General features: G+C 46.4%; 1 protein-coding gene across 19 annotated transcripts in view; it reads left to right on the forward strand.

Annotated features, from left to right (window-relative positions):
• CUX1 (cut like homeobox 1) overlaps positions 1–25,639 on the forward strand; it is a 349,136-nt gene that overhangs the window by 151,905 nt on the left and 171,592 nt on the right. For all 19 annotated transcript variants that reach the window (XM_086374363.1, XM_086374364.1, XM_086374351.1 and 16 more), the window contains exon 3: positions 12,073–12,120. In XM_086374363.1, the coding sequence (XP_086230489.1) occupies positions 12,073–12,120 (48 nt within the window). The remainder of the gene's footprint in view (positions 1–12,072; positions 12,121–25,639) is intronic.

Here is a 25,639-nt window from a genome sequence, read left to right on the forward strand (position 1 = left end):
TGCCCCTTGAAGTGGAAGCTTGGATTCTTAACCACCGAACTGCCAGGGGAGTCCCATCGAGGCCACAGCTTAATCAGCAGGATGGGCAGTTCTCCTCTCCTCCCTGCCCTCACCAGGCATCATAACCCTCAGGCCTGACCTCTGGGGTCTCTGAGGGCCTGCTGGATAAGCCTGGGTGGAACTAAGGAGGTGCCTCTTCAGTGCCCTTGCTGGATTTCCTTTGCTGGAGTAATGTCGGGTCCCCTCCCTGGAGTGTGCCAGCCTGCCATTTGGGATGCCGAAGTGCACGTGCCAGGAAGCCCCCAGGGAGCTTCCCTGTGCTCTGGAAGCTTATATTTCTCCTCAATTGCTAGGTTGGGGTAATCCCTTGGGAAGCCTCTGAGCATCTTGAAACATCAAGCCTGATTCCAAAGGTTTAAATTCCCCCATTGCCACTGAGTCACATGTTCCTTAGACTTGGTTTTCAGCCATATGATATAAATAATTCCATTTAGAAATTAAGAAATTATGGTGTGCATTTCATATGCCCATGGCTCTGTAGTATTTTCCAAAAAGAAAAAATGCATGTAAAAATTATAAGATCCCTGTTTGTATCCCTTGTCTGTGGGGCCTTCTTGTTGCCCGGGCGTCACCAGGAACCTTGTTTTGCTGCGAAAGCCCAGGACTCTGTGGCTGAAGGATCCTGCCCTCATTTCCATTTGTGTGTCTGCATGAGTGTCTGAGGAAACATTTAGAGTGTGCCCTCCATCTGCAAGGAGATTTTCACATCGTGTATTTTTAATTATTCCTCTGAGCAACTCTGTGAAGCAAGTAAATATTAGTTAAAAAAATACGTACTGATTATTAAGCCAAGACAAAGGTATATCTTTTCTGTGCTGCTTAGTTTTAGGTAAGCTCATTGCACACAAGTGATGAATAAACGTGAAGTAAGGCCTTCAGGTGGGGAAACAAAGAAAACTGAGATCAGAACTGGAGAAGAGTAGGTTTACAATCTGATTTTTTTTTAATTGAAATATAGTTGATTTACAATGTTGTGTTAATTTCTGTTGTACAGCAAAGTGATGCAGGTATATACATTCTTTTTGAAACATGCGTTTCCATTATGGTTTATGACAGAATACTGAATATAATTCCCTGTGCTGTACAGTAGGACCTGATTGTCTATCCATTCTGTATGCAATCTGATTTTAAATCTTTTTTTATCTTCTTGGTGATATCTGCCTTTGTTTTATGATTTGCCTGCTGAGTCCAGGGTCTGTGGCGGGGTTGGAGGGGGTGGGTTGAAGGGGGCTGTTCTGCCCCTTTGGTGCTGGTTTGAGATGATATTTTAAGTGTCCCCAGTACTGTCTGAGATCTGAGACTTCATCTTCTGATTACAAAAAGTATGAATGTTCATTACAGAAATTTGCATATAGCATAAAGAAGATAGTAATAAATCACCTGTAATCCAAGACATAAATGTTAGCGTTTTTGCTTTAGATCTTTCTAATCCTTTTAGGTTCATAAATATTACATATGTTAAAACAATAGAGATTATTCTGTATGTGCCATTTGTAGCACAGTTCCCCCCACCACCAGCACCATAGTATTATATTTTATATAAATGAAAAAATGTAAAACATAAGATGGACCAGTAGGCTTCCTGCTAATATTTGTTGTACTTATGAAATAATTCTCCTTTGGAGATCTATGTCTAGTTTAGCTATGCATTAGCAGGTACCATATTTATTTTCTTTATGAGCTGTGCACAGGCTGAAATAATGCCCGGCCTTTTGCTTGGCCACGTGGACAGCGCTGTGTCAGGGATTCTGCCATCACAGAGCCACAGCCGGCAGGGGGGTGACCCTGTGTAAACCTTAAAGTGATCTTACTCTTTTGAACTATTGCTCAGTCTCCATCCTTAATTTTAAAAAGCAACGGTCTTGAGGTTAAAAGGATACAATTTACTTAAAGCCAAGAAAGTGAAAAATAAACCATAATCCCACTCAATCCACCATTTAACACTGATGTCGTTCTCACCATCCTTTTCCAAACACCTACAGATGTGCATTTATTCATTTTTACAACGTGGGATCAAACTGTAAACCCACCTTGTAGTCTGTGGCTTCTTTCCCCCTCTCTTCTCCCCATTTCACCTCTAGTCATCCTCCAGATCCTCAGGGGCCCCTTCCTCTGTCCTGCAGGAAGTGCCCACAGCCCCAGCCGGGCCTGTGTCACAAGCGTGCTCACAGTGCTACATGCCTCCTCTTCATGTGCACACGAAGAGCCCTCCCCCAGCTCGACAGGCACCCTACGAGTCACAGGGACCCACTGGTTTTGCTCATGACCGAAGGAACACCTGGAGCAGTGTCTGAGAGCCTATAATAGCTGCTCAACAAATACTTGTTGAACAGATGGCAGTCATATGTGTTACTCCATGACATTAGCTGTCCTCTGAAAAATAATTTTACCAACTACCTAATGTGCCACTACAGGGCTTCCCTGGTGGCTTGGATGGTAAAGAATCTGCCTGCAATGTAGGAGACCTAGGTCGGGAAGATTCCCCTGGAGAAGGGAATGGCTACCCACTCCGGTATTCTTGCCTGGGAAATCACATGGATAGAGGAGCCTGGCAGGCTACAGGCTCCATGGGGTTGCAAAGAGTCAGACATGACTGAGCAACTCACACACACAACCTGCCACTGTATCACTTTATGAAAGTTTATTTAGTAAAAGTATCACTTCATGGGAAGTAGATGGGGAAACAGTGGAAACAGTGTCAGACTTTATTTTTTGGGGCTCCAAAATGACTGCAGATGGTGACTGCAGCCATGAAATTGAAAGACGCTTACTCCTTGGAAGGAAAGTTATGACCAACCTAGATAGCATATTGAAAAGCAGAGACATTACTTTACCAACAAAGGTCCGTCTAGTCAAGGCTATGGTTTTTCCAGTGGTCATGTATGGATGTGAGAGTTGGACTGTGAAGAAGGCTGAGCGCTGAAGAATTGATGCTTTTGAACTGTGGTGTTGGAGAAGACTCTTGAGAGTCCCTTGGACTGCAAGGAGATCCAACCAGTCCATTCTAAAGGAGATCAGCCCTGGGATTTCTTTGGAAGGAATGATGCTAAAGCTGAAACTCCAATACTTTGGCCACCTCATGCGAAGAGTTGACTCATTGGAAAAGACTCTGATGCTGGGAGGGATTGGGGGCAGGAGGAGAAGGGGACGACAGAGGGTGAGATGGCTGGATGGCATCACTGACTCGATGGACATGAGTCTGAGTGAACTCCGGGAGTTGGTGATGGACAGGGAGGCCTGGCGTGCTACGATTCATGGGGTCGCAAAGAGTCGGACACGACTGAGCGACTGATCTGATCTGATCTGATCTGATGTGTATAATATGTAGTTCTTCTCTTTGACAAACTCAAAACCTATTGATGTTCAGATCCATAAACAAATCTCAGCAGTATTTTTAAAGTTCTGAAATAAAACTTAAGGTTTAGAAACAAGCATTTATGCAGAAAGCAACCTGGAAGAACATTTTGAAATCAGGCCAGTCAGATGTAATTAGAGAATCAGAGGGACCTGAGGTGGCCTCCTTCTGGGCCCCACCTCTGAACCCCTGGCCACCAGAAATCCCGCAGGAAGTCCCTGCGCCACCGACAGGCACGACGCCAGTCCAGGCCAGGAGAGCCAGATGCTGCGAGATGCAGGGGAGGGCCCAGAAGCGCCTGGCTGTCCCAGCTGCTTCACGGAACTCAGGCAGTCATCAGCGGGTCCACAGCCTTGACCTCTGGAGGAGGAGCCATTCTCTGCTCTCAGACTAAAAAACCTTAAAGCTGCCATTTCCAAACATCTTGATCTCTTAATATTGAGCATTCCCAGAGAGCTTTTTGTGTCTGTGTGCATATTGATCAGTAGTGACCATGTTAGAGATTCAAAAAGGACGTGTTTAAAACCCAGGCGCACGTGCCATCTCTTTAGGGCGATGACCTCACCTGGCGTGCAGCGTCTGGGGAACTCCCCCATTCATGTATATGAGAATGACACTGGAAAAGGAAAATGGCAAAAATAGTTTTTACCTCGTGCACCCCTGGAAGAGTCTGAGGGAGAAGCCAGGAGTCCCAGACCCCACTCTCAGGAGTGTACAGACTCTGCTGTATCACTGAGCTGAGGCCATGTGCTACCTTCAAACCAGGACCTCCGTGTATCTCAAATCTGTGTCCTAAGCACCGTCCTCAGCCTTCATCACCTTTGGGCCAGGTTCAGGCATCACGGATCTGGTAAACCTGCCCCTGTTCATCATCCAGCGAGTTCCCCCACCACTTGCTGTTGCCCAGGAGCACAGGGGTCCTCCCCTCCGCCTGCCTCCTTGGGTCTCCCTCCGTCCTCTGCCCGTGGGTGCCCTCCGCTGGCCCTCGCCGCTCGTGCCAGGAGCCCTCCACTCAAGCCATGCACAAGCTCCCCTCCACTCAGCCCCACACAGCCAGGCCTTCCCATTACACAGTTTTATTAGGCACCGCACTGAAGGAACATCCATCAGTATTAGAGCTTTTCTGCCAAGATACAGAACATGTTTTAAATGGAGCAAAGAAATCTAAATGGGAAGAAATTATAGCATGAGTGAGTTTATCCCTTTCAAGATAATCTTATTTAATAACCAAAAAACTCACAAAGATGTGCATTCTATCCAGCTACAAGGGCAGCGTGGCAGGTTATATATTGTGGTAATTACATGTTTGGGGTTTCATTCCTGCTTTAGACTCGATTTCTATTATCTCAGAAAAATCAAGCATTGTAGAAAAGGACTATTCATTTATTTCATTGCTGGGTGGCCCATACACTGTAAAAATAGGTCAAGAACAGTAATCTAAATTGACTGCTGATAAATAATTAAAGCTAATGGAATTTTCTCAAATCTGTGAACTAAAATCTTTGAGAAATTGCCAGGACATACTGTCTGCTGTTGTATAGAAAGATATTTTTTATGTAACACTTCAGTTTAAATGCCATTTAAAATTACTCTCTTCTATCACAAAGACTGGAAGGAGCCTGTGTATATCTATAAAAGTAACCAGAAGTAGGGTGCTCCATTGAGAGCCCCATGACTCATCTTTGGATGACGAGATGGGAAGCGAAGGTTTCAGGATCCTGGAACAAAGAGAAACTTCTCTTTTCACTGAACTGCATTTTACACTGAGTTCTACAGTCTGTGGGTCACACAATATATATGGTCTTGCTTGAAAAGCTCTGTACCTGGCATGTGCTCCTGTGTACACGATAAAGGGAGAATTCAGCCATCTTCAGTGACACAAGTACCAAGAACTATCTTTCTTTTGTAGATAATTGTGATTCTCTCATTGGTGCCAAGACTTTACAAAAATACACTTGACAAGTATGCCGAGAGATTATTTTTGAAAGAGATGGCTTATCAATAAAGCAGATTGTTATATTACAGTCAATAAGAAAACTGGCCCTAGACATGACACACTGGTGGGTTTTTCTTTATTAATAAGGACTATTCAGCCATCAGCAGGGTATTTTAGAATCCCAAGGACATCAGAGTGAAGAATCAGTAGCTACATGCTTTTAAACAATATGTCTTCAGCATTTTGGCTTTAAGTTATAGAAAGAGGGTCATTTTCTCCTTTCAGTTGAATTAAATGTCTTGGTTGAAAAAAAATCACCTATTTGCTACTATTACTTTTTAGCAAAGTTGCAGTTGTTAAATTGCACTACCTATATCTAATAGTGTATTTACAATGTTTCAATGTATTTATTAATGATGGACCCCATTTCTGAAATTAAACTTTTTTGCATTTCTCTTTATGAAAACACCATGTATGGAAATTTCTTGATTTAAAAAGAAACTACCTCATTCAAATAGTCCCATCTGGCATCACTATATTCTGTATATCTAGTGTCTAGAATCTGACTATTTGTATTTCACACCGTAAAGGTCTTTTATTCTGGGGTAGCCAAGGTCGCCGGGAGACACAGTGGGTATTGTCCCATGGCCATCAGGAGGGTCCCATTCCTCCTTTTTTCTTCTCTAGAACTTTGTTCCAACACGACTGAGGCCCTTTTCGGTGCTCCTCATATACATCGCAAGTCATGGGAGCAGATGGTGTTAGAGACACTGGTGGGGACTTGGAGCAACACCGTCTGTCCCAAACGGGAGAGAAATGAGAGACCGTGGAGAGAGGACTCTGGGCAGGAAGGCTCTGTTGAGGTTTGTCAGACAGCAGTGGGGAGAGTAGCACTTGGTCCAGAGTAGGGTGTGGGAAGGAGATGAGCTGAGCCCTCAGATACCTGCAGGGCTCCATCTCTAGGCCCCCAAGAGGAAGGCTCAGCCATCTGTGCTCCCCTGGTCGACCCAGGGCTGTGGGAAACTGCTTCTCTGACCTCCCACTAAGAAAACGCATTATTAAGCAAGTCCATGCAATTGCCTTAAATCTGATCTTTTTTTTTTTTTTGAGTGAATTATTTACCAACAGACTGCTTCTAGTAATGACATTATTTGTGCTCAGGACAGCTTCCCTCTGAACGTCAGCATTCCATCCGGGAGAGAGAGAGTGGCCTTGGGAAGGGGAGCCATGTGGCCAGGACACCACAGGTCTCCTACCTGGGGCAGGAGATAGGACCAGACGACCCCAGATTTCCTGGTTAACCTGATAAAGTATACAGTTATTTAGCTGCTTGGCTGTATTATAACTTAACAGTGACAGTCCCTCACCCCTCATTTCCCTCATTTCCTCTCTATTCTGTGTGATTGGTCAGTTGAAGGCGTCCAAAGAGTGAAATATGGTGCCTTGAAAAGCTTTCATATGTCAGACATACATGAGAAAAGGTGAAGAATGCATTGAACCCACCCTCCATCTATGTCATCCTTAAGGTTCCCCATTATCCGCCCCCCCATTGAATTATTTTAAAAGAAAAATCTTATTTCATCCATAAACATTTTAGTATGTGTCTCTAAAAGACAATAGCCCTTTAAAAACAAAACAAACAGCTACACTAACTAAAACGTAGACCATGTCAATTAAAAATAAACAACTCAGGATCTATTTTAACTTTGGTTAATCTTGTGATCATCTCTTATCAGTTTTATAATGCATACATTTTAACACATTTCACCATGTTCAAATCAGAGTGAGGATGAAAATCAATGACATCACAGTTGAATAAGCAGCATTTTTTCTCTTTCTGTGGTATAACAGTACCTCTTACATTTGACAGTATCAAGGTTAGTGAAAATAAGCTATATTATACAATGATTTTCTTTGAATAAACACCTAAAACACTTTCAAGTCAGAATTTCCTTACTTTGAAACCTGAGTAATGAGGAGGAATTAGTGAACTCATTTGGAGATATTTTCAGCCCTGGGTGGGTATGTAGCACAGAACCTCCTCATTGAGAAACACTTCCTAGGGTTTTAAATCCTGGCCAGGTTTATATTTTCTTGGGCTCCAAAACCACTGTGGACGGTGACTGCAGCCATGAAATTAAAAGACGTTTGCTCCTTGGAAGAAAAGCTATGACAAACCTAGACAGTGTATTAAAAAGCAGGGACATCACTTTGCTGACAAAGGTCCATATAGTCAAAGCTATGGTTTTTCAAGTAGTCATATACAGATGTGAGAATTGGACTACAAAGAAGGCAGAGTGCTGAAGAATTGATGCTTTCTAACTGTGGTGCTGGAGAAGACCCTTGAGAGTGCCTTGGACTGCAAGGAGATCAAACCAGTCAATCCTAAAGGAAATCAACCCTGAATATTCATTGGAAGGACTGATGCTGAAGCCGAAGCTCCAGTACTTTGGCCACCTGATACGCAGAGCTGACTCACTGAAAAGAAACTCGAAGCTGGGAAAGATTGAGGGCAGGAGAAGGGGGCAACAAAGATTGAGACAGTTGGATGGCGTCATCGACTCACTGGAATGAGTTTGAGCAAACTGCAGGAGATAGTGAAGGACAGGAAACCTGGCATGCTATAGTCCATGGGGTCACGAAGTCAGACACGACTGAGTGACTGAACAACAACAACAAACCACAGGCTTATATTTTTGCCTGGCCCTTGTCAATTGTTAAACTCCTTTCCCTACCTGGATGCAGTGCAGGAAATGTGAGCCAAAACCCCGGAAACAGAAAAGGCTGAGGGTTACCCCGGGCTGAGGTGGTTCTGAAACAGAAGCTAAAGGGATGAAACCACTTCTGAGGATGGTCTGAGTCTCTAACGGCTACTGTACCCACACTAGGTCAGGTGGCTGGCAACCACAGGGGAGCTGGAGAAGGGGCCCTTTAACACCTATCCTCCACTCTGTTCCTGGTGGTCTTGGGGAAACCCTGTTGTCACCACAGAAGGCAGGACCCCACTTCTGGTCCATGCCACCAAGCACAAGGTATCACTGAGATGGCAGCTGGATGGTTCAGAGCCTTCAGCTTAGGCAGTCATTCAAGAGGAAACACACCTGAGTTACAGAGAAGCAAAGGGGAAAGGGCGTTATAAAATTGAGAAAAACATCCTGGAAAATCTGGAGCTTCGAATCTTCGGGAAATGGAGATTGTTTTATGACTTGGACAGTGCATTTGTGATTCACAGCCTCCTTTTGTTTACACATGAGTCCTGGCTGTTGCCCTTCATCTTCTTGTCCTTTCAAAGCTGAACAGCTTTGTCCTGGGCACCATTCTTTGCAAGACTCAGAGGTGGGCCCCGGGGTGGCCCCCAGGTGAATCCACAGTGTGAGGATTCTGTGACGCTGGCCCTGGCATCGTGTGTCAGTGTGGACAGGAGAAGTGTGATGGAAGCTGGGAGTGCCAGGCCCCAGAGAGGGAAGAGAGCCTCCCAGAGGCCACCCAAGCGCTCAGAATGGGCAGAAATTCAAAGATTCAGACCATCTGGATGCAGGGACTGTGTGTCTTGTGTCTCTTGCTGACACCTCGCAGGTGTGACTGAAAGCTGCGTGGCGATTTTGTCATTTTATTTCTGTTTCGCTTTTAAGTCAGACTGGTTTTCCAGTGATAGTCATTAGATAGAAAATTCCTCAATGGCATTTTGCTGTTCAGTTTTCTGATCTAAACAAAAAAACAAACAAAAAAAAACAACTGTGAATCAGTGGTTTGGAGAATAATGAAAATCCTTTTCACATAGAAGCATCTCTTGATAAACATCACTTATTATTTGCAACATGCTCAGGGGGGAGAAGGTTGCAATGCAGTTCTCTGGCTTTGCCAACAGACATCCGATATTAATAATCTCAAGGGCATTGCTCTCTGCGTGTTAAGATGTTTGCTGCTTTCTGTTCAATAAATGATGCAGAACTGAAGAAAATTTGAAACAGTGCTGAAAAACTGTCACTGAATTAAGTGTTATAAGGCTAAAAAACTTTGGGGACCTTCTATTAATTCCCTAATTCTCTTTCATGCCAGTGTGCTGTTGATCGGCCTGGACCCCTTTTTCTTCAGTTTGCGGTGGCAGAGAAGGGCACATAGCTGCCTGTGATGACCAGGGGTGACAGAGCCTATAGTTTCTGGTGCTGTCCAGACAGCAAAGTCCACCCTGTTCTTAAACGACAGTGCATTGCATCATGTCCTCATTAACCCACGACAGAGCCGCCCGTGGATCAGAAGTCAACATCCTGGGTTCTGGGTCCTTAGTTTGGTCCTAAACCAGGTGATATTTGGAGGTAGCAGTGTTGGTTAAGAAATTTCTCAGACTGCCTTCCCCCCAGCAAAAAAAAAAAAAAAAAAAGTGAATAGGTGATTTTTTTTTTTTTAGCTGATGACTCGAAATACATCACTTTGTGTGTATATGGTTGTGAATATTTAGTGCCTTTTTTTTTTTGTCCTCTGCTGTATTCAGATAGATGGGTGTGCTTGAGTACAAACACATCCAGCTTTAGTGTCTTTAACGGGTTGTTTTAGCAGGTCTGTCAGGAGACACGAATATGCCCAAAGACATGATTTCTGAAATATACAGGCTGGTTAAGACCAGGGGCAACAGAGAGCAGTTTAGTTTATTTACTATCGTTATGAGCAGCATGACTCTTTCTCCTGCCGTGCTGGAGTCCTCTGGAAATACTTCTGCCATCTCCTGAGCTTCTTAAGGCTGGTGTTCCCTGGAGGCTTAGCCGCCTGTGCAGGTTGGCAGGGCTTGGGGCGGTCCTGGCACAAGCCTCGTAATAAGCACGGTTTGTGGGCCAAGCGCCAGGGCTCCTGGTACCTGTACCCAAAGCCGCCCTCCACCCCCAGGAGCTCTCCGTCCTCCTCTCTACACAGGGTCTCAAATGCCTTGGCACCACCAGCTCTCACAGGCTATGACCCCATCCAGCCTCACCATTTCCCCTGAGTCTGGGCCTTTTCCTTACAAGCCGTCTGAATGGTCCATGTATAACCCCCCACACACATACCGTGTTGCTGTCCAGGTGGCCTCCAGCTGTCATCCCTGGGCCACACCAGCCAAGGTGATTCCTTTATTAATCTCCATGTGGGCCCCTGGAGAGAGCTCTGGGTTCACATCCTGACTCTTCCCCACTGTGCAACCTTGGACATACCTCCTTCCCCTTCCGAGCCTCAGGCAACCCTGTCTGTGACATGTGGGTTCCAGTCCCTTTGGTTGGCAGAGTGACTGTGGAAAGCAATGAATGCCCTGTATCTGAAGCCCCTCACTGATGTAGACTCTCTCCAAGTGGTAACTCGTTAACTTCACCTGCAACCCCCTTCCCTGTGGGGCTCCCCAAACCCCATCCCCCTCCTTCCTCCCCACACAGTCCCTGCAGCCTCTCCCTCACACCTGCATCCCCCTCAGCTCCCTCCAGGTCAATTTCCAGCCTGGGACTCAACTCAGCTGCACTCAGCACTACCTGGACATTCCACCGAGTGGTGTTCTCAGGCCTGGTATCTGTGGCAACATTCAACACAAATACCTTTTCCCTCTTGATATAGCCTCCTCTCAATCTGTGTTCTCCTGATTCTCCTACTTCTGATTTTTGCTCTTCACCTCTCCCTCTGGCTGTCGGGGAGTGAGGGGTCCACCAACCTTGACCCTCCACCCCCGTCACCAGGGCAAGCCCCAATCGGCGCATGCAAGTGCATCCCTCAGCCCCCAGCTGCCTGATGTGGTGGCCACTGGCCACATAAGGGCCCACCTGACATGCTGCTGGTCCAAATGGAGATGTGGGCGGGAATGCACCCCAGGTTTCAAAGACTTAATATCAACAAAGGATGTAAACTATCTTGTTAATGATTTTTGTATTGATTATATAGGAAATGATACTATCTTGGATATATTGGGTGAAGTGAAATCGAAATTGATTTCATCTGTGTCTTTTTGCGTTTTGAACGTAGCTGTAGAATGTCTTAAGTCACACAGGTAGCTGGCACTCTGTTGGTGTTGGCAGCGCTGGCCTGGGAGGCGGAGCCCAGCCTCAGAGGCTCACGTCTGTCTCCCATGAATAGTGCTCGGAAATAGCAGCTGAAATGCAGGATGGTGACCCAGGTCCATTTCAGATACAAACAAATCAAAGCTACATTATAATACCCTATTTTGTTCTAAGCAAATTATCTTAGGCTGACACTAGCAAAAACTTGTGTCAAAATGAGGTGTATCTAACCAGAACTCAGAGGAAATAAATCCTAGTTGTATTCTTAAGTGAGTTCTCTCTCTAAAAGAGAGAGAGAATTTTAAAAAAATTCTTTTTTAGTATCGTTACCGAAATTAAAAAAAAAAAAATTTATTTGGCTGCTCCAGGCCTTGGTTGCGGCATGCAACGGTCGCTTGTTGCCGCACTGGAACCCCTGGTTGCAGCATGTGGGATCTAATTCCTTGATCAGGGATTGAACCCAAGTGCCCTGCATTGGGAGCACAAAATCTTAGCCACTGGACCACCAGGGAAGTCCTGAGTGAGTTCATTTAAGCTAAGGGGCACAGTTGGCATGATTTGTGTTGTATGAGGGAGGGAATGATCCAGGAGAGGCATCGGGATTGCTTTATGTAACAGAAAACAGCACTGAACTCTTAGGAGACCTTAATGAATGTTTTCCTTCTCTTTTCTCCTCTGATGGCTCTTCCTGACCCACCTTCTCGCCCCAGGATTTGCGCAAGCAGGTAGCACCGCTGCTGAAGAGCTTCCAAGGCGAGGTAAGCATTTGGGCTTCTTTTACATCCCCTGTTAAAGCCACCTTCCCATTCATTGCGCTTTCTTCCTGTTCTCATCACGTAAGCGCCACTGGCACAGGTGCTTACTCAGAGGCAGCCTCCCCAGCCGCACCAACCCATAATCCTCAAAGTGATGTTTCCACTGAGTCCGCCGTGGAAGCCCACGTGGGAGGGGAGGCGGGGTTCAGGATGTCAGAAGGGGCAGCGGAATCTGGGGGGCAGCAGCCGGCATGTCACACATCCCCCAGTGGAGTGGGCTTGTTCCCACCCCAGCCTCGGAGCTCACGGGTCCCCTGAGCTGTTCTGAGGCTCCCACCCCAAGGCTTCCTGTGCAGAAGGACACGCTGCGTCAGTCTGGTGCCTTGGTGCACAGCCCCGGGGGGAAGAGGAACTTCACAGGCAGAAGCCACGAGGGGTGGTTTGGGGCTCGGTAGAAGGAACGTTTTCTAAAGAATCCTTTCAGAGAAGGGTCAGCAAGCTGGCAGGTGCATGGCCAGTCACCTGAGACCTGTGCACCCTGAATGCTGCTCATGCACCAAAAGGCAGGTGGTCCAAGTGGGTGACACGCCAGCTCCTCCACTCTCTGTGTGAACGCTCGGTGAATTTCAGAAAACCAGAAATGGTGTTCGTGTGGGGAATTACTGCCTCTCTGCCTCTCCACTGGGAATGATAGTGTTGTAATATTTGCGAGGACAGTTCCCAACCTTTTTGGCACCAGGGACCAGTTTCACGGATGACAATTTTTCCATGGACCAGGATGGGGGAGATGGTATTTATTGTGACTTTATTTCTATTATTATTACATCACTTCCACCTCAGATCATCAGGCATTAGATCCCGGAGGTTGGGGACCCCTGCTCTAAAGAACAGGAATCTCAGAAATCTCAGAAATCTTGTGTTCCTGCAACTTCCCAACTCTCAGAGAGCCTGGGGAAGGGGCAGGATGTGGGGGTGGGGTGAGGGGGCGAGTTCAGGAGAGATGAGAGCAGGCAGGCAGATGGTCCTGCAGGAGGCTGGGGAGCGGGAGACCAGGGCTGCCACTGGGCAGACTCTTCAGCACTCAGGTGACAGCAGAGGCTGCAGAGGAGATTGCAGGACAGCAAGGGACATGTGTGGGAGCAGCAGCCACACTGCAGCTGTGGCAGCTTGCAGATCTGAGAGCCGGGCAGACGGGCTCCTCTCCCTGTTGATAACTTCCTGCCGCAGGAAGCACCCCCCCACCCCCACCCACCGCCGTGCTTGGCTCCATGAAACACAGAAGGACATCAGTAGCTAAGGTCTTCGAAGGACTTGAATTGCCCTTCCCTCAGAATTATATCTCCATACCCTCGTTCTCAGTAAAACCGTCACCTTACGCCTGCCCACGTGTGACCTGACCTGTCCTTCTACCTGTTCAGCAGCTTTTGTGAGACCCATCGGCTTAGTGTTTCTCTGGCTGAAATAGCTCAGGGTGCTCTTTCTGTTATTTGCTTGCTTTTCCTTTCTGAACAATTTCCAATCTACATACAAGTATTAGTAGAAAGGCGGGGGATAGTGAACACCTGAGCCTTCTTTACCCAGACTCCTCACCTGTGAATGTCATGCCATGCTTGCGCCCCTCCACCCCTGCCCCCGCCCCCCCCACCTTGTGCTCAGCGTTTGAAAGTGAGTTGCAGAGAGTGGAGGCAATTATGCCCTCAGCTGCATGGGCATCTCCTAAATTCAAGGGCATTTCAAATGATACTGAGTTTCTGTAACTGTCGTACTTTAACCCTGTGTATCACAGCTGGGAAAATAACATGAATTTCATAATATCTAATGTTCTACCCAAAATCACATTTCCCCAGTTGCCCCCAAAATATCTTTTATAACTGCTCTGCATTACATTTAGGGGGTATTTGCATTTCTCTTTTAATATAGACACTCTCTCCATGCCCTCATCTTTGTTATTGACTTTTTTTTTTTTTTTTAAAGAATCTAAGCCAGTTGTGTAGATTATCCCAGATTTTGATGAGGCGACAGATTTAGTTCTGGCAGTATAAATTACATTTAAAACGTCTGTGAGACATCTAGGCTTCCTATTTGCCTGATTTTTTTTTTAAGGCTATTTGAAAAGTAAATATTTTTATAACACCCTTAATATCTACCAAGCCTCTGCTAATTGCTATATTTATATTAAACAATGTGTGCTTTCTAATAAGCTGATTTGAGTGGAGGGAGCTAAATCCTGCTTGTTTCTGAGCTCACATAGGAGCAAGTAACTGCACGTGGGGACCACTCACGCAGGCGGGGCCCGAGGCAGCCTGTCCTGGTGCTTAGATGGGCAAGATCCGTTGGTATTTGAAAAAGCCACTTTCTCTGGTAACTACAGGCTTGTTCTCATACCCATCACTCTAGGGTCTGCTGCTACAAGTTTATTTATTGGATATATTCTTAGAGTTCATCCCAAGGTGTCTGAGCTCCCCCTGGAAGAAAGTACCGGGTTAGTGAAACATGATCTTTGCCTCAGAATTTGTATAGATAGCTTTCTTTCTTGAGATCCCCAGAAGAAAAAAAACAAACAAACTAAAAATGAAGTTTTCCGACAGTGTGAAATTCACAGAGGCCTTTAGAGTTCCAGCGAGAACACTCCTTTTTTGTGTCATAACATCATGGGAAATGCTAGCCTGGCCAGGATGCTGCTTATACCCTTAGGTGTTCGTTCTCCTGTAAATCCAGACACCCTCCTTCCTGTGGTTTGTGGGACCCGTGTGACTTAGTAACTGCTCACCTTTCTAGAGTCCACTTACCTCTTCCCTCGTGTCTCAGGATCAATAGCCGTCCCAAGTCTCCGCCAGGCCCAGGCCCTCACTGACAGCCCCTGGGCCTTTGCACGGCTGACTTGCTTCCCGAAACGCTCTGCATTTACCCTCTTTACCCGGCTTGCTTTCTCAAGGAGAGTCTTCCCTGAGCCCTAGATGACAGGCCAGGTCCCCCCCGCCACGTGCTCTGAGCTTGTCTTCATGCCAGAGACCACCTGCCATTTGTATCGGTTCCCCTTTCGTCTATATAATGTGTGAAGGCAGCTGCTGTGTGCTGTCCTGTCCACCAGCCATTGTGTCCCCAGCAGCAACTGAGAACCAAAAAACATTTGGCCTCTCAGAGTGGTTATTGATAAGCTATGGAACAGCCAGGTTTCCTTGGAGGCAGTTTTAAAAGCACTTCGCCTCTGTCCTTTCTCCAGGATCTATTGCTGTTCATAAGGTGAGAGCGACCCCAGAAGGTATGCTAGAGAAATACCTTTAGAAGAAACTAGTAAATAATGATTTGTTAACCTTGATGGAAATGTTTGGGATCATATAGTCATAATGGTTATTCATAGTTGTTATAACAGAGTCACTGAGTTTAACTCATACTGAAATTATAGTTATTTATGGCTTTACCTAAATTTTGTGGCTTCCCTCGTGGCTCAGTGGTAAAGAATCTGCCTGCAATGCAGGAGACTCATGTTCAATCCCTGAACTGGTTGGGAAGATCCCCTGGAGGAGGGCATGGCAACCCACCCCAGTACTCTTGCTTGGAGAATTCCATGGACAGACAAGCCTGGTGATTTACAGTCCATAGGGTCACATACAGTCAGACACGACTAAAAGCAACTAAGCAGCGGCAGCAGCATACCTAAATTTTGGGCTTCCCTGATGGCTCAGACAGTAAAGAATCTGTCTGCACTGCAGGAGACCCAGGTTTGATCCCTGGGTCAGGAAGATCCCCTGGAGGAGGGAATGGCTACCCATTCCGGTATTCTTACTTGGGAAATCCCATCGTCAGAGGAGCCTGGCAGACTACAGTCCATGGGGTTGCAGAGAGTTGGACACAGCTGAGCAACTAACATTTTCCCTTTAATACCTAGATTTGTGTTTCATAAGCCCGGCTGGGCAGGGGCAGGGTAAGGGTATCAGTCCAGTTTAAGGCTTAGTTTAGTCCAGTAATTCAGACAGTCCCTTCAGTGAAGTGATGTTCACACTCTAGGAAAATGATAAGTCTTCCAAATGGTCTGCCCTGGCTCCTTGCTCCTCTCCCTGAGAAGGGTCTTCGTACAGAGGTCTAGGGGGTGAGGAACTGGCTCAAAGCCCTACTCCTCTTGGCTGTAGGGGAGCTAGATACTTAACCTGTGTCCTCAGGGAGGAAACTCCACTTAAGAACTAATTTAGTTGCTTATCCTAGAGCGGAAATAAAAGACTAAAAATGCATGTGCTTAGCGTCCAGCTTAAAAAGTTATAAAAGTGCGATAGAATAAGCTCAAAGAAAAGTGGAAGAATGAAATTTTAAAACATAATTAACAGTATTATATAAATTAAAATGGGCTTCCCTGGTGGCTCAGCTGGTAAAGAATCCACCTGCAATGCGGGAGACCTGGGTTCAATCCCTGGGTTGGGAAGATCCCCTGGAGAAGGGAATGGCTACCCACTCCAGTATTCTGGCCTGGAGAGTTCCCTGGACTGTATAGTCCGTGGGGTCTCTAAGAGTCGGACACGACTGAGCAACTTTCACTTTATTAATCAAATGAATGAAAACGAAAAAGACTCGAGAGAGAAGCAGCCCAAATGTTGATTCTTTGAAACAAACTACTACCAGAAACAAACCACCTTCCTAAGTCAAGGAAAAAAACCGGTAAGTAATAAAAACAGGACAACTTCGCAGCTGCAGCACAGAGAGATTAAAGAGAAGATAAGGGAATGTTATGATCTGTCTTATGCCAATAAAATTTAAAACCTAGACAAAATGGACAAATTTCTAGAATACTGTGATGTACCAAAGTTGATTAAAGAAGTAGAAAACCCAAATAGCCTTGTAACTTGCAGAAATATTCCCACAAGGCCTGGACAGTTTTATGGGAGAATCCTATCAACCATTCATGGAACTGTTCTGTTCTTTTACAAAATAGGAAAACTTCTTTTCCTTCAGAAAATAGAAAAAGAAAACACTTCCTAACTCACTTTATGAATCTAGCGTAGCCTTCATACCAAAACCAGACAAGAACAGTGTAAGAAAGGAAAAATTAAAGCCAGTCTTATTTATGAATAAACAGAAGTCTTTAAAAAAGTACTAGTAAGTTGAATCCGTCAAGCTCTATGTATCCCAAGAATCTGTTTGGTTTAACAGAGTTATTAAGGCAAGTTAATATCATTTGCAGATTAAAATGGAAAAATCTCAAGTGTGACAGGAAAAGAATTTGGTATACTTCAACATCCATTCATGATTAAAAGCAAACAAACAAACCTACCAGCAAAGCAGGGACAGAGGGGAAGTTCCTTAACCTGGGAAAAGGTATTTATCAAAAGCTACGTCAATCATCATACTCATTGATGTTAAAAACATTCCCTATAAAATCAGGAACAAGACAAAAATGCCTGCTATTGCCACTTTTATTTAACGTTGTACTGGAAGTCTTAGCTAGCATGGAAAACAAGAAAAAGAAATAAGTCCAAGTATTGGATCAGAAGAAATAAAACTGTCATTTTTCAAGTGAGTCTCAATTATTTAACAAGGCTGCTAGATACAAAATCAATATACAAAAGTAATTGCCTATCTCTGCATCAATAGCAAGCAAGCTGAAAAAGGATACCATTGCAGATAGCAAGAAAAAAGTAAAGGATACTTAGAAATAAATATAATAATGCACAGGAACTCTTTCTGGAAAACAGTATAATGTTCTTATTGAACAATATTAAGGAATATTTTAAATGTAGAGAGTTAAGGTATTCAAGGATAGAAATTCCCACTATTATTAAAAACATCAGGGACTTCCCTGGTGGTTCAGTGGTTAAGACTTCACTCTAATGAAGGGCGTGTGGGTTTGATCTCTAGTTGGCAAGTTAAGATCCTACATGCCTCAGGGCCAAAATAACCAAAGCATAAAACAGAAGCAGTATTGTAACAAATTCAATAAAGACTTTAAAAATGGTCCATATCAAAAAATCTTAGGAAAAAAAAAAAAACATCAATTTTCCCCAAATTGACGATAGAGAGTCATAGTAGTTTCAATCAAAATTTTAGCAGTATTTCTTATGAAACTTAAAAGCTGATTCCAGAATTTACATATGCAAGAGCAAATGGTCAATAATGGTGAAACTGAAAGTCTGTCAGTCATATCCGACTCTTTGCGACCCCATGGACTATACAGTCCATGGAATTCTCCAGGCCAGAATACTGGAGTGGGTAGCCTTTCCCTTCTTCAGGGGATCTTCCCAACCCAGGGATCAAACCCAGGTCTCCCGCATTGCAGGTGGATTCTTTATCAGCTTTGCCACAATGGAAGCCCAAGAATACTGGAGTGGGTAGCCTACCTCTTCTCCAGGGGATCTTCCCAACCCAAGAATCGAACCAGGGTCTCCTGCATTGCAGGTGGATTCTTTACCAACTGAGCTATGAGGGAAGCCCAGTAATGATGAAGATAATAATAAATAAGACAGAGAATTTGCCCTACCATATTATCAGAGCTACAGTAATTGGCACAGGTACAGATAAATACACCCGTGGGACATAGTAAAGAAATCAGGAACTGACCTGTGCACATACAGAAGCCAAGTATATTGCAAACATGGCACTGCAGATGAGTGAGGTAAGGGTGGGCTTTTCAATAAGCGGTCTCCTGACCTTTGGTTATCCTTATGGAATTAAATGAAATTGGATCCCTACCTCACATCATATGCAAACACAAATTACAGATACAGACTTAAGGTAACACTTTAAACCTTTTAGAAGAAAATGTAGAATATGATGATTTGGGGCTATGTAGGATATTTACACAGAAAACCATAAAGGAAAACATTGTTACATTTGACTATATTAAAATTTTAAAGTAAAAGCTTCCTTTTTCTCCCCGTGGAAAGACAGCCTAAATAAAGTGAAAGGTGAACCCCGGGCTGTCATCGTTTTCGAACTAGGAAAGGGAAAAATGAAAATGAAGAATGAAAGACATTTTCATTATCTGTTGGAAACTTATCAGCACAAAGATTCAAACCTATCTCAACCTTTTTCATAATAAAAGTCAAATGCCCCTGATGTGAATGTTGCCCCCTCAGGCCGTAGCATGAACCAGTCCTATGTGGGGTGTCCTTGGCCGCAACACAAACCAGGAGGAGACAGTTGCCACACACATAGTTGACAAAGGATTAGTATTCAGGAAAATATATATATATATATATATATATTTAGTTTTACCTGTTAATAAGAAAAAGACATGAGACTTCCCTGGTGGTCCAGTGGTTAAGAATCCACCTGCTAATACAGGGGACACAGATTCAATCCCTGGTCTAGGAACTAGGGTCCTGCGTGCCAGAGCTTCGAGGCCCAGGCACCGCAACTATTGAGCCTCTGCGTTCTAGAGCCCGAGCTCAGCAACAAGAGAAGCCACCACAACTGGAGAGCAGTCCCCACTCACAGCAACCAGAAAAAGCTCTGGGTCAGCAAAGGAGAGCCCATGTGCCAAAAACAAATACATAAAAATAAATTTAAAAAAAACAAAAAGGAAAAGAAAAAGACAAACATCTCAACAGGAAAATGGACAAAACCATGAACAGCACTCTCAGAAGAGAAAATCATTCAGTCAATGCACCTATGAAGAGATGCTTAACCATATAATCAGGAAAATGCAAATTAAAATAATTTTGTTGTTGTTGTTCAGTCACCAAGTCGCGTCTGCCTCTTTGCGACCCCATAGACTGCGGCACGCATCAACTCTTTGTCGCATCAACTCTTCGTCACCCCGCCTTCTTTATTGTCCAGCTTTCACATCCGTACATGACTACTGGGAAAACCATAGCCTTGACTATATGGACCTTTGTCGGCAAAGTGATGTCTTTGCTTTTTAACACTGTCTAGGTTTGTCATCGGAGAAGGCAATGGCACCCCACTCCAGTACTTTTGCCTGGAAAACCCCATGGATGGAGGAGCCTGGTGGGCTGCAGTCCATGGGGTCGCGAAGAGTCGGACACGACTGAGCGACTTCCCTTTCACTTTTCACTTGCATGCATTGGAGAAGGAAATGGCGACCCACTCTAGTGTTCTTGCCTGGAGAATCCCAGGGGTGGGGGAGCCTGGTGGGCTGCCGTCTATGGGGTCCCACAGAGTCGGACACGACTGAAGCGACTTAGCAGCAGCAGGTTTGTCATAGCTTTCCTGCCAAGGAGCAATCGTCTTCTAATTTCGTGGCTGAAGTCACCATCCGCATTTAAATCATTTAAATGCCCCTTATTCACATCTACCATGTTGGCCAAAATTCAAAAGTCCAGATAAGATCATAAATGGGTGTAACCTTTCTGAAAACCAGTCTGGTATCAGATTCTCCAGCTGAAGAAGCACATGTACTTTGACACAAGATTTCCACTCCCAGGTATAAATGGTATCCTCCGCCCTAAATAAATGTAAACATGTGCCCCAGGAAACAAGTTCAGGGATGTTTGCAGATGGTAAACAAGTGGAAACAACCGGCTTTCCATCAGCAGCAGGAAGAGTAAGTAAAGAGTGTTGTCACACAGTGGAATACAACACAGCAGGGGAAAGTGAGTGAAACACAAAACCGTGCAGTACCGGGCTGTTTGTTTAAGGACACAGCTTTATCACTACATAATAAAAGCACAATGAAAAGGTTAAACAGGAAGTCCAGAATGGAGTTCACTGCATGCAGGCCCAGAGGAGGTTTCCAAGGTTGTGAGAATGTCCTCCCTTACAGGTGTCCATTTCGTTGTTTATGATTTATGTATTCTTTTGTAAGGATGAACTACTTCTCTCCAAAAGAAAGAACTGTGCTTACAAGGCAGTAGCTCCATAATTCTATTCTTGCATATCAGAAGCTAGATATTATTTTCTCCCACCTCTTTGCATAAATGCAACATTTGCGAGGATGCTCTGAATGGCATTTGTGGGACACTCGCCCAGCCTTCATGATTCCAAGAAGTGGCTGCTGCTCTTACCTTTCTTGTCACTAGATCTCCAGCTTCCTGGGTGGTGCAGTGGTAAAGAACCCACCTGCAAAATGCAGGAGACATAAGAGACATGGGTCCAGACGTGGGTCGGGAAGATCCCCTGGAGGAGGAAATGGCAACCCACTCCAGCATTCTTGCCTGGGAAATCCCACGGACAGAGGAGCCTGGTGGACTGCAGTCCATGGGGTCACAAAGAGTTGGACACAACTGAGCAACTGAGCACTGGATCTCCAAAGCTGTACCTATCTTCTGTTTTGGCTCTCACTGTGAGGGGGAGGTGCCCCTTCCCATGGGCTTGAAGCCCAGCTCCTGCTTTCTCAGGAACTACAGTCCTGCAGGGACCCCCTGTGCTGTGCCTTCAGTCTCTGTGAGTTCCTGGATGGTCTCAGCAGCGTTCCTACAAGTGGTGGCACGTGCCATCCTAGGAGGGAGGGAGAAGGGGAGATTCCTTTGTCCCCCAGCCCTCTCAGCCAGGCTTCTCCAGAGAGCTGTCCATCCTGGGCACACACCCACCGGGTCTGGCCTCTGCCCCTCTCTCCCTTGACGCTTTTAGTCCTCAGCTCACTTCCCCCAGCAACATTCAGCCCACCTGACCCCTCTTGAAAACCCCTTCTTTTGACATCCCGTGATGCTCTGCCCACTGAGTTTTCCATTCACCTTTCTGCCTGTTGATTTTCAGTCTCCTTGGGCTGTTCCTCCCTTTCCTTCAGACCTCTGAAGAATGGCCGTCTTTGCTGTATCATCTCTGAGGATCTGTCGCTGAAAACTCAGGTGTCTCTAACTCGGTCTTCTCTTTGGAGTTCCAGCTCCTGTGAGACCTTCTGAGTGACATGACCTTGCAGTTCTCTACAGGAAAGAATTCTTAACCCACAGCCACCTCCCCTCACCGGCTCACACCTGTTGAAATTCCCTCCTCCTCCAGCCCTTACCTTCTTGGGGATCACTGTGGGACACCTCCTCTCTCCCACACCCCTGCTTCCTCCTTCCCTCCTCCAGAGAACACTGTCGTCACCTCCCATGTGCTTGTCCGAAGCTGTGTCATCTGTCATGGAGACCATTGCAGTGGTCCCCTAACTGATCTCTGTTTCCACTCTTACCGCCCCCTCATCCCCCGTGACCTCTCCTCTGTGCCTCAGTCCTTCCCTGCCTATGGCCTTGCAGGGCCTCCAGGTGCCCTCAGCCGCTGGGGTGCCCTGGCCAGGCCGCTGCCTGCCTCCCAGCGCCCCTGCCCAGCCCTCTGCTACCCATCCTGTAAGGCTCACTTCAGGTGCCAGCCCTCACAGTGGTCTCCTCTGACAGTCGGTCCAAACCAAGGCCCCCTTGCTGTCCTCTTGTCGCGCGTTGTTCTTCTGTTCAGGGTTCCTCACTCTGTGCGTGTGAGTTTTCACTTCGCCACTCTCTAGATTTCCCACCTGTGTTGGCCTCATCTGTGTCCCCATTCCTGGCCCCAGGGAGCATGCACCAGGTCCCCACTGGACACGTGGGTAGAAGCAACAGCCTCACTTCACAGATGACAATGCTAAGCCCAGAGGAGGGAGAAGCAAAGCACCCACCGTCACCCAGGTGACAGCGGCGGGGCTGGGCTGCTGGCCCCCCAGCCCGTGTTCTCCAGTGGTGGTGCTTGGGGAGCGGGGAGGCAGTGCCTTCTGCCCCTCCATCGTCTCAGTCAACTCCCTGGTCTTCGACAAGGACAGTTGGTGTCCATTTAGTGTGAATTGCTTGGCAGACACAGCTTTGGGCTCCCTCCCCTTCCAGCCCCCCTTCCAGCTCCTCCTGTGTCTGATCTGGTCCCCACAGACGTAAATATCCATGACTGTGTGCAGACCCTTTGTGCAGCCAGTCGGGGTCGGGTGGGTGGGACCTCAGAGGTCACAAGGGAAAGCTGCCTTGAAAGGCTGTCGTCCAAAAAAGTCCAAGCACCACAGAAAGCAAAGGACTGTGCATACTTGGAGGGCTGTATGACAGATTTAATAAAAAAAAAAAAGATGAAGTGGATTAAGTTGGATAACTGTTTCATGAGTTAGTTAAAGTGACTGAGAGTTTCAGGGGTGGCCCATGGCCCGGGTCTGTTGCCCTGTCATATATTTAAGTGTCCAGATCTAAAGGCCAGGGCTAAATAAAGCCAGGGTGTCCAAGTGCTTTTCTACCAGGAGCATTTTGCAGGGGGTCAGAGGCCCTGGGCTCTGGCCCAGGTGCTGCCGCTCAGTCTCCTGTGACCTCAGGCGGCTCCTGGGCCTCTTTCTTTCTGACTTTGCTCCTCTGTAAAGTGAGTGGCTGAACCGAGGTAGTCGGCAGGGAGCCCTGGGACTCTGAAATCTGCTGTGACTCAGTGACCTGAAGCGTAGGTTGAGTGTCAGCAGCAGAACAGAAGAGGGGACATTTTCCAGCAACTCTATCTGTTCCAAAATAGAACGCACAGCCATCCAAGGTAGTGAGTTTCCCATTCCTGGGAGTGTTCAAACAAAGGCCAGAGGACCACCTGTCAGGGGTGTCATCAGCTCCTACCCCATTCTTCAAGGCCCAACCCAAATGCCAAGGCCTCTGAGTCATTCCAGAATACCCCTCCCCACCTCTGGTAGAGCTTCATTTGTATCTGTCTTGTGATTTTGAGCCTAAAGACATTCTGCCCTTTTTTTTTTTTTTAAAGTTACTGGAACACAGTTTAACTGGCCCTATACTAAGTCTCATGCTTCTGAAATCTAGAGGTAGGGACTGTGTGTGGCACACACGTTTATGTCCCCATCATGCCTGTACTCAGCGAGTACCACATTAAGTACCAGCGGGTGGGCTGGTAGTCGAGAAGATTGGACCAGACTGATGGTTCCCAAAAGATGGTCTTCAGATGGCTCAACTGGCTGCCTGAGAAGCACCCACATGTTTCCAGAAATACAGCTCCCCAGGCTCCTCCCTCCAAGGTTCTGATTCCGCAGATGCAGCAGAGATGGAGTTTGCTAAGAATCTGTCATTTTACAAAGTCCCCACTGATTCTAATGCATGACTGGTTGTCAGACCCACAGGCTAGGTGTCCCCCAAGGGCAGCTCCTCTAGATCAGGTTCTGGGACTCAGTGCCCACTCAAGCACCTCAGATCCATGTGTAAGCAGCTCCATGATTTAGCTTTAAAATGTATTTCCAGGCGTCATGTCCTTGGCTCCTGCTCCTACCAGGCTGGTCTATTTACTGTCCCCGAACATGCCTGTGGTTTCCTGCCTCTGCCCTTTTCCTAAAGGCACGGCCTCCGTTATTATAACCTTTTGCTCTTCCTCACCTATAAAAATCATTTCCATCCTTTAAGACTGAACTAAAAGTTGGCCTCCTTCATTCCTTTTCCACACCACCTCAGCCCGTTGCTAACTTTTTCCTTTTGAGGACCTGCGTCTTCTCCCTGACTGTATATTGCCCTCTTTGCTAGACCAAGCAGGTTGAGGCGGGTGTTTATTCTCAGCTGAAATCCCCTTCTGCTCACCTTTTCCTCGTTCACCAAGTCCTGTGTTTGAGGCTCTGCCCCAGGTTCCTAGTGACCCAAAAGAAAAATAAGGCAGCCTCCCCACTTGGAGGGCATCAAAGACACCTGCCGGTTCGCGGCCCAGGGTCCTCAACAGGTGAGTGCAGGGTGGGCCGGGCACCCTGAGGACACGACCGGCTCTGGCTGGAGGTCAGCAAAAGCTGCTGTCCTGTCTCATTTCCAGAGGAACTTCCTTCTCGGCCAGCACAGCCATCTTCGGACTCTTGGGCCTCTCTACGTGCCTGGTAGTGGGGTGACTGTGGTGGCAATGGTCATAGTCATGGCAGGGGGACGATGACAGTGTATTTTAACTCTCTTCTGCTGACACCCAACAGCCTGGTGGCTGCGGCATCTTCCTGTAGGCCCACTCCATGATGGCTCAATTAGGGGAGCAGTAGGACTGCGGTTCAATATTCAGGCCAGCTTCCTAATTGAAAACACATTTTCTCCTGCAAAGCTGCAGCTGGTTTGGTTCTGCTCATGCAGAAAAGGATATAACCTTGCATAACATAGGAAATGAACGGTTGAGAGAGAAGCCAAATTCAATTTCAGTCAGATACGTTGAGGCTAAGCCCGTGATCTATGGAAGCCAGGGAGCGAGCCGAGCGCATGTGGAGGGGGCGCGCTCAGCAGCCCATTCATCACGGCCTCCAGCCCGGCGCTTGCTGCCACCGCCGCCACACTGCCCGTGCCATCGCGCCCGCCGCGCCCGGGCCGGGGCTGGACCGCCGCCAAGCGCTCCAGAAGTTAACCTCTTAAAGACCCGGAGCTGCTTTCTGTTGAATAAATGTAATTTTGTGGTCAGAAATAAATGCTTGTGATGGAGCTGGAGCTTTGAAAACAACAGCCCACCAAAGCTATTACAAATTGCTGCACGCTGGGGAAGTCAACAGCATACATCAAGATTCCGAGGGTACGGCAAATTGATTTCGGCCCAGAGCTCTGCAGCTATTCAATAAAAGTCCTATTAAGCCATTGTATGTAATGAACAATCCAGAGCAAATCTAATATTTTCAGCAGATAATTATTTTTAACATCCTCTCAGTAACCAT

This window comes from Bos grunniens, chromosome 25 (assembly GCF_055505025.1).
Source record: "Bos grunniens cultivar Pamir isolate PY7600 chromosome 25, Bosgru_T2T1.0, whole genome shotgun sequence".
Classification (NCBI taxonomy): domain Eukaryota; kingdom Metazoa; phylum Chordata; class Mammalia; order Artiodactyla; family Bovidae; genus Bos; species Bos grunniens.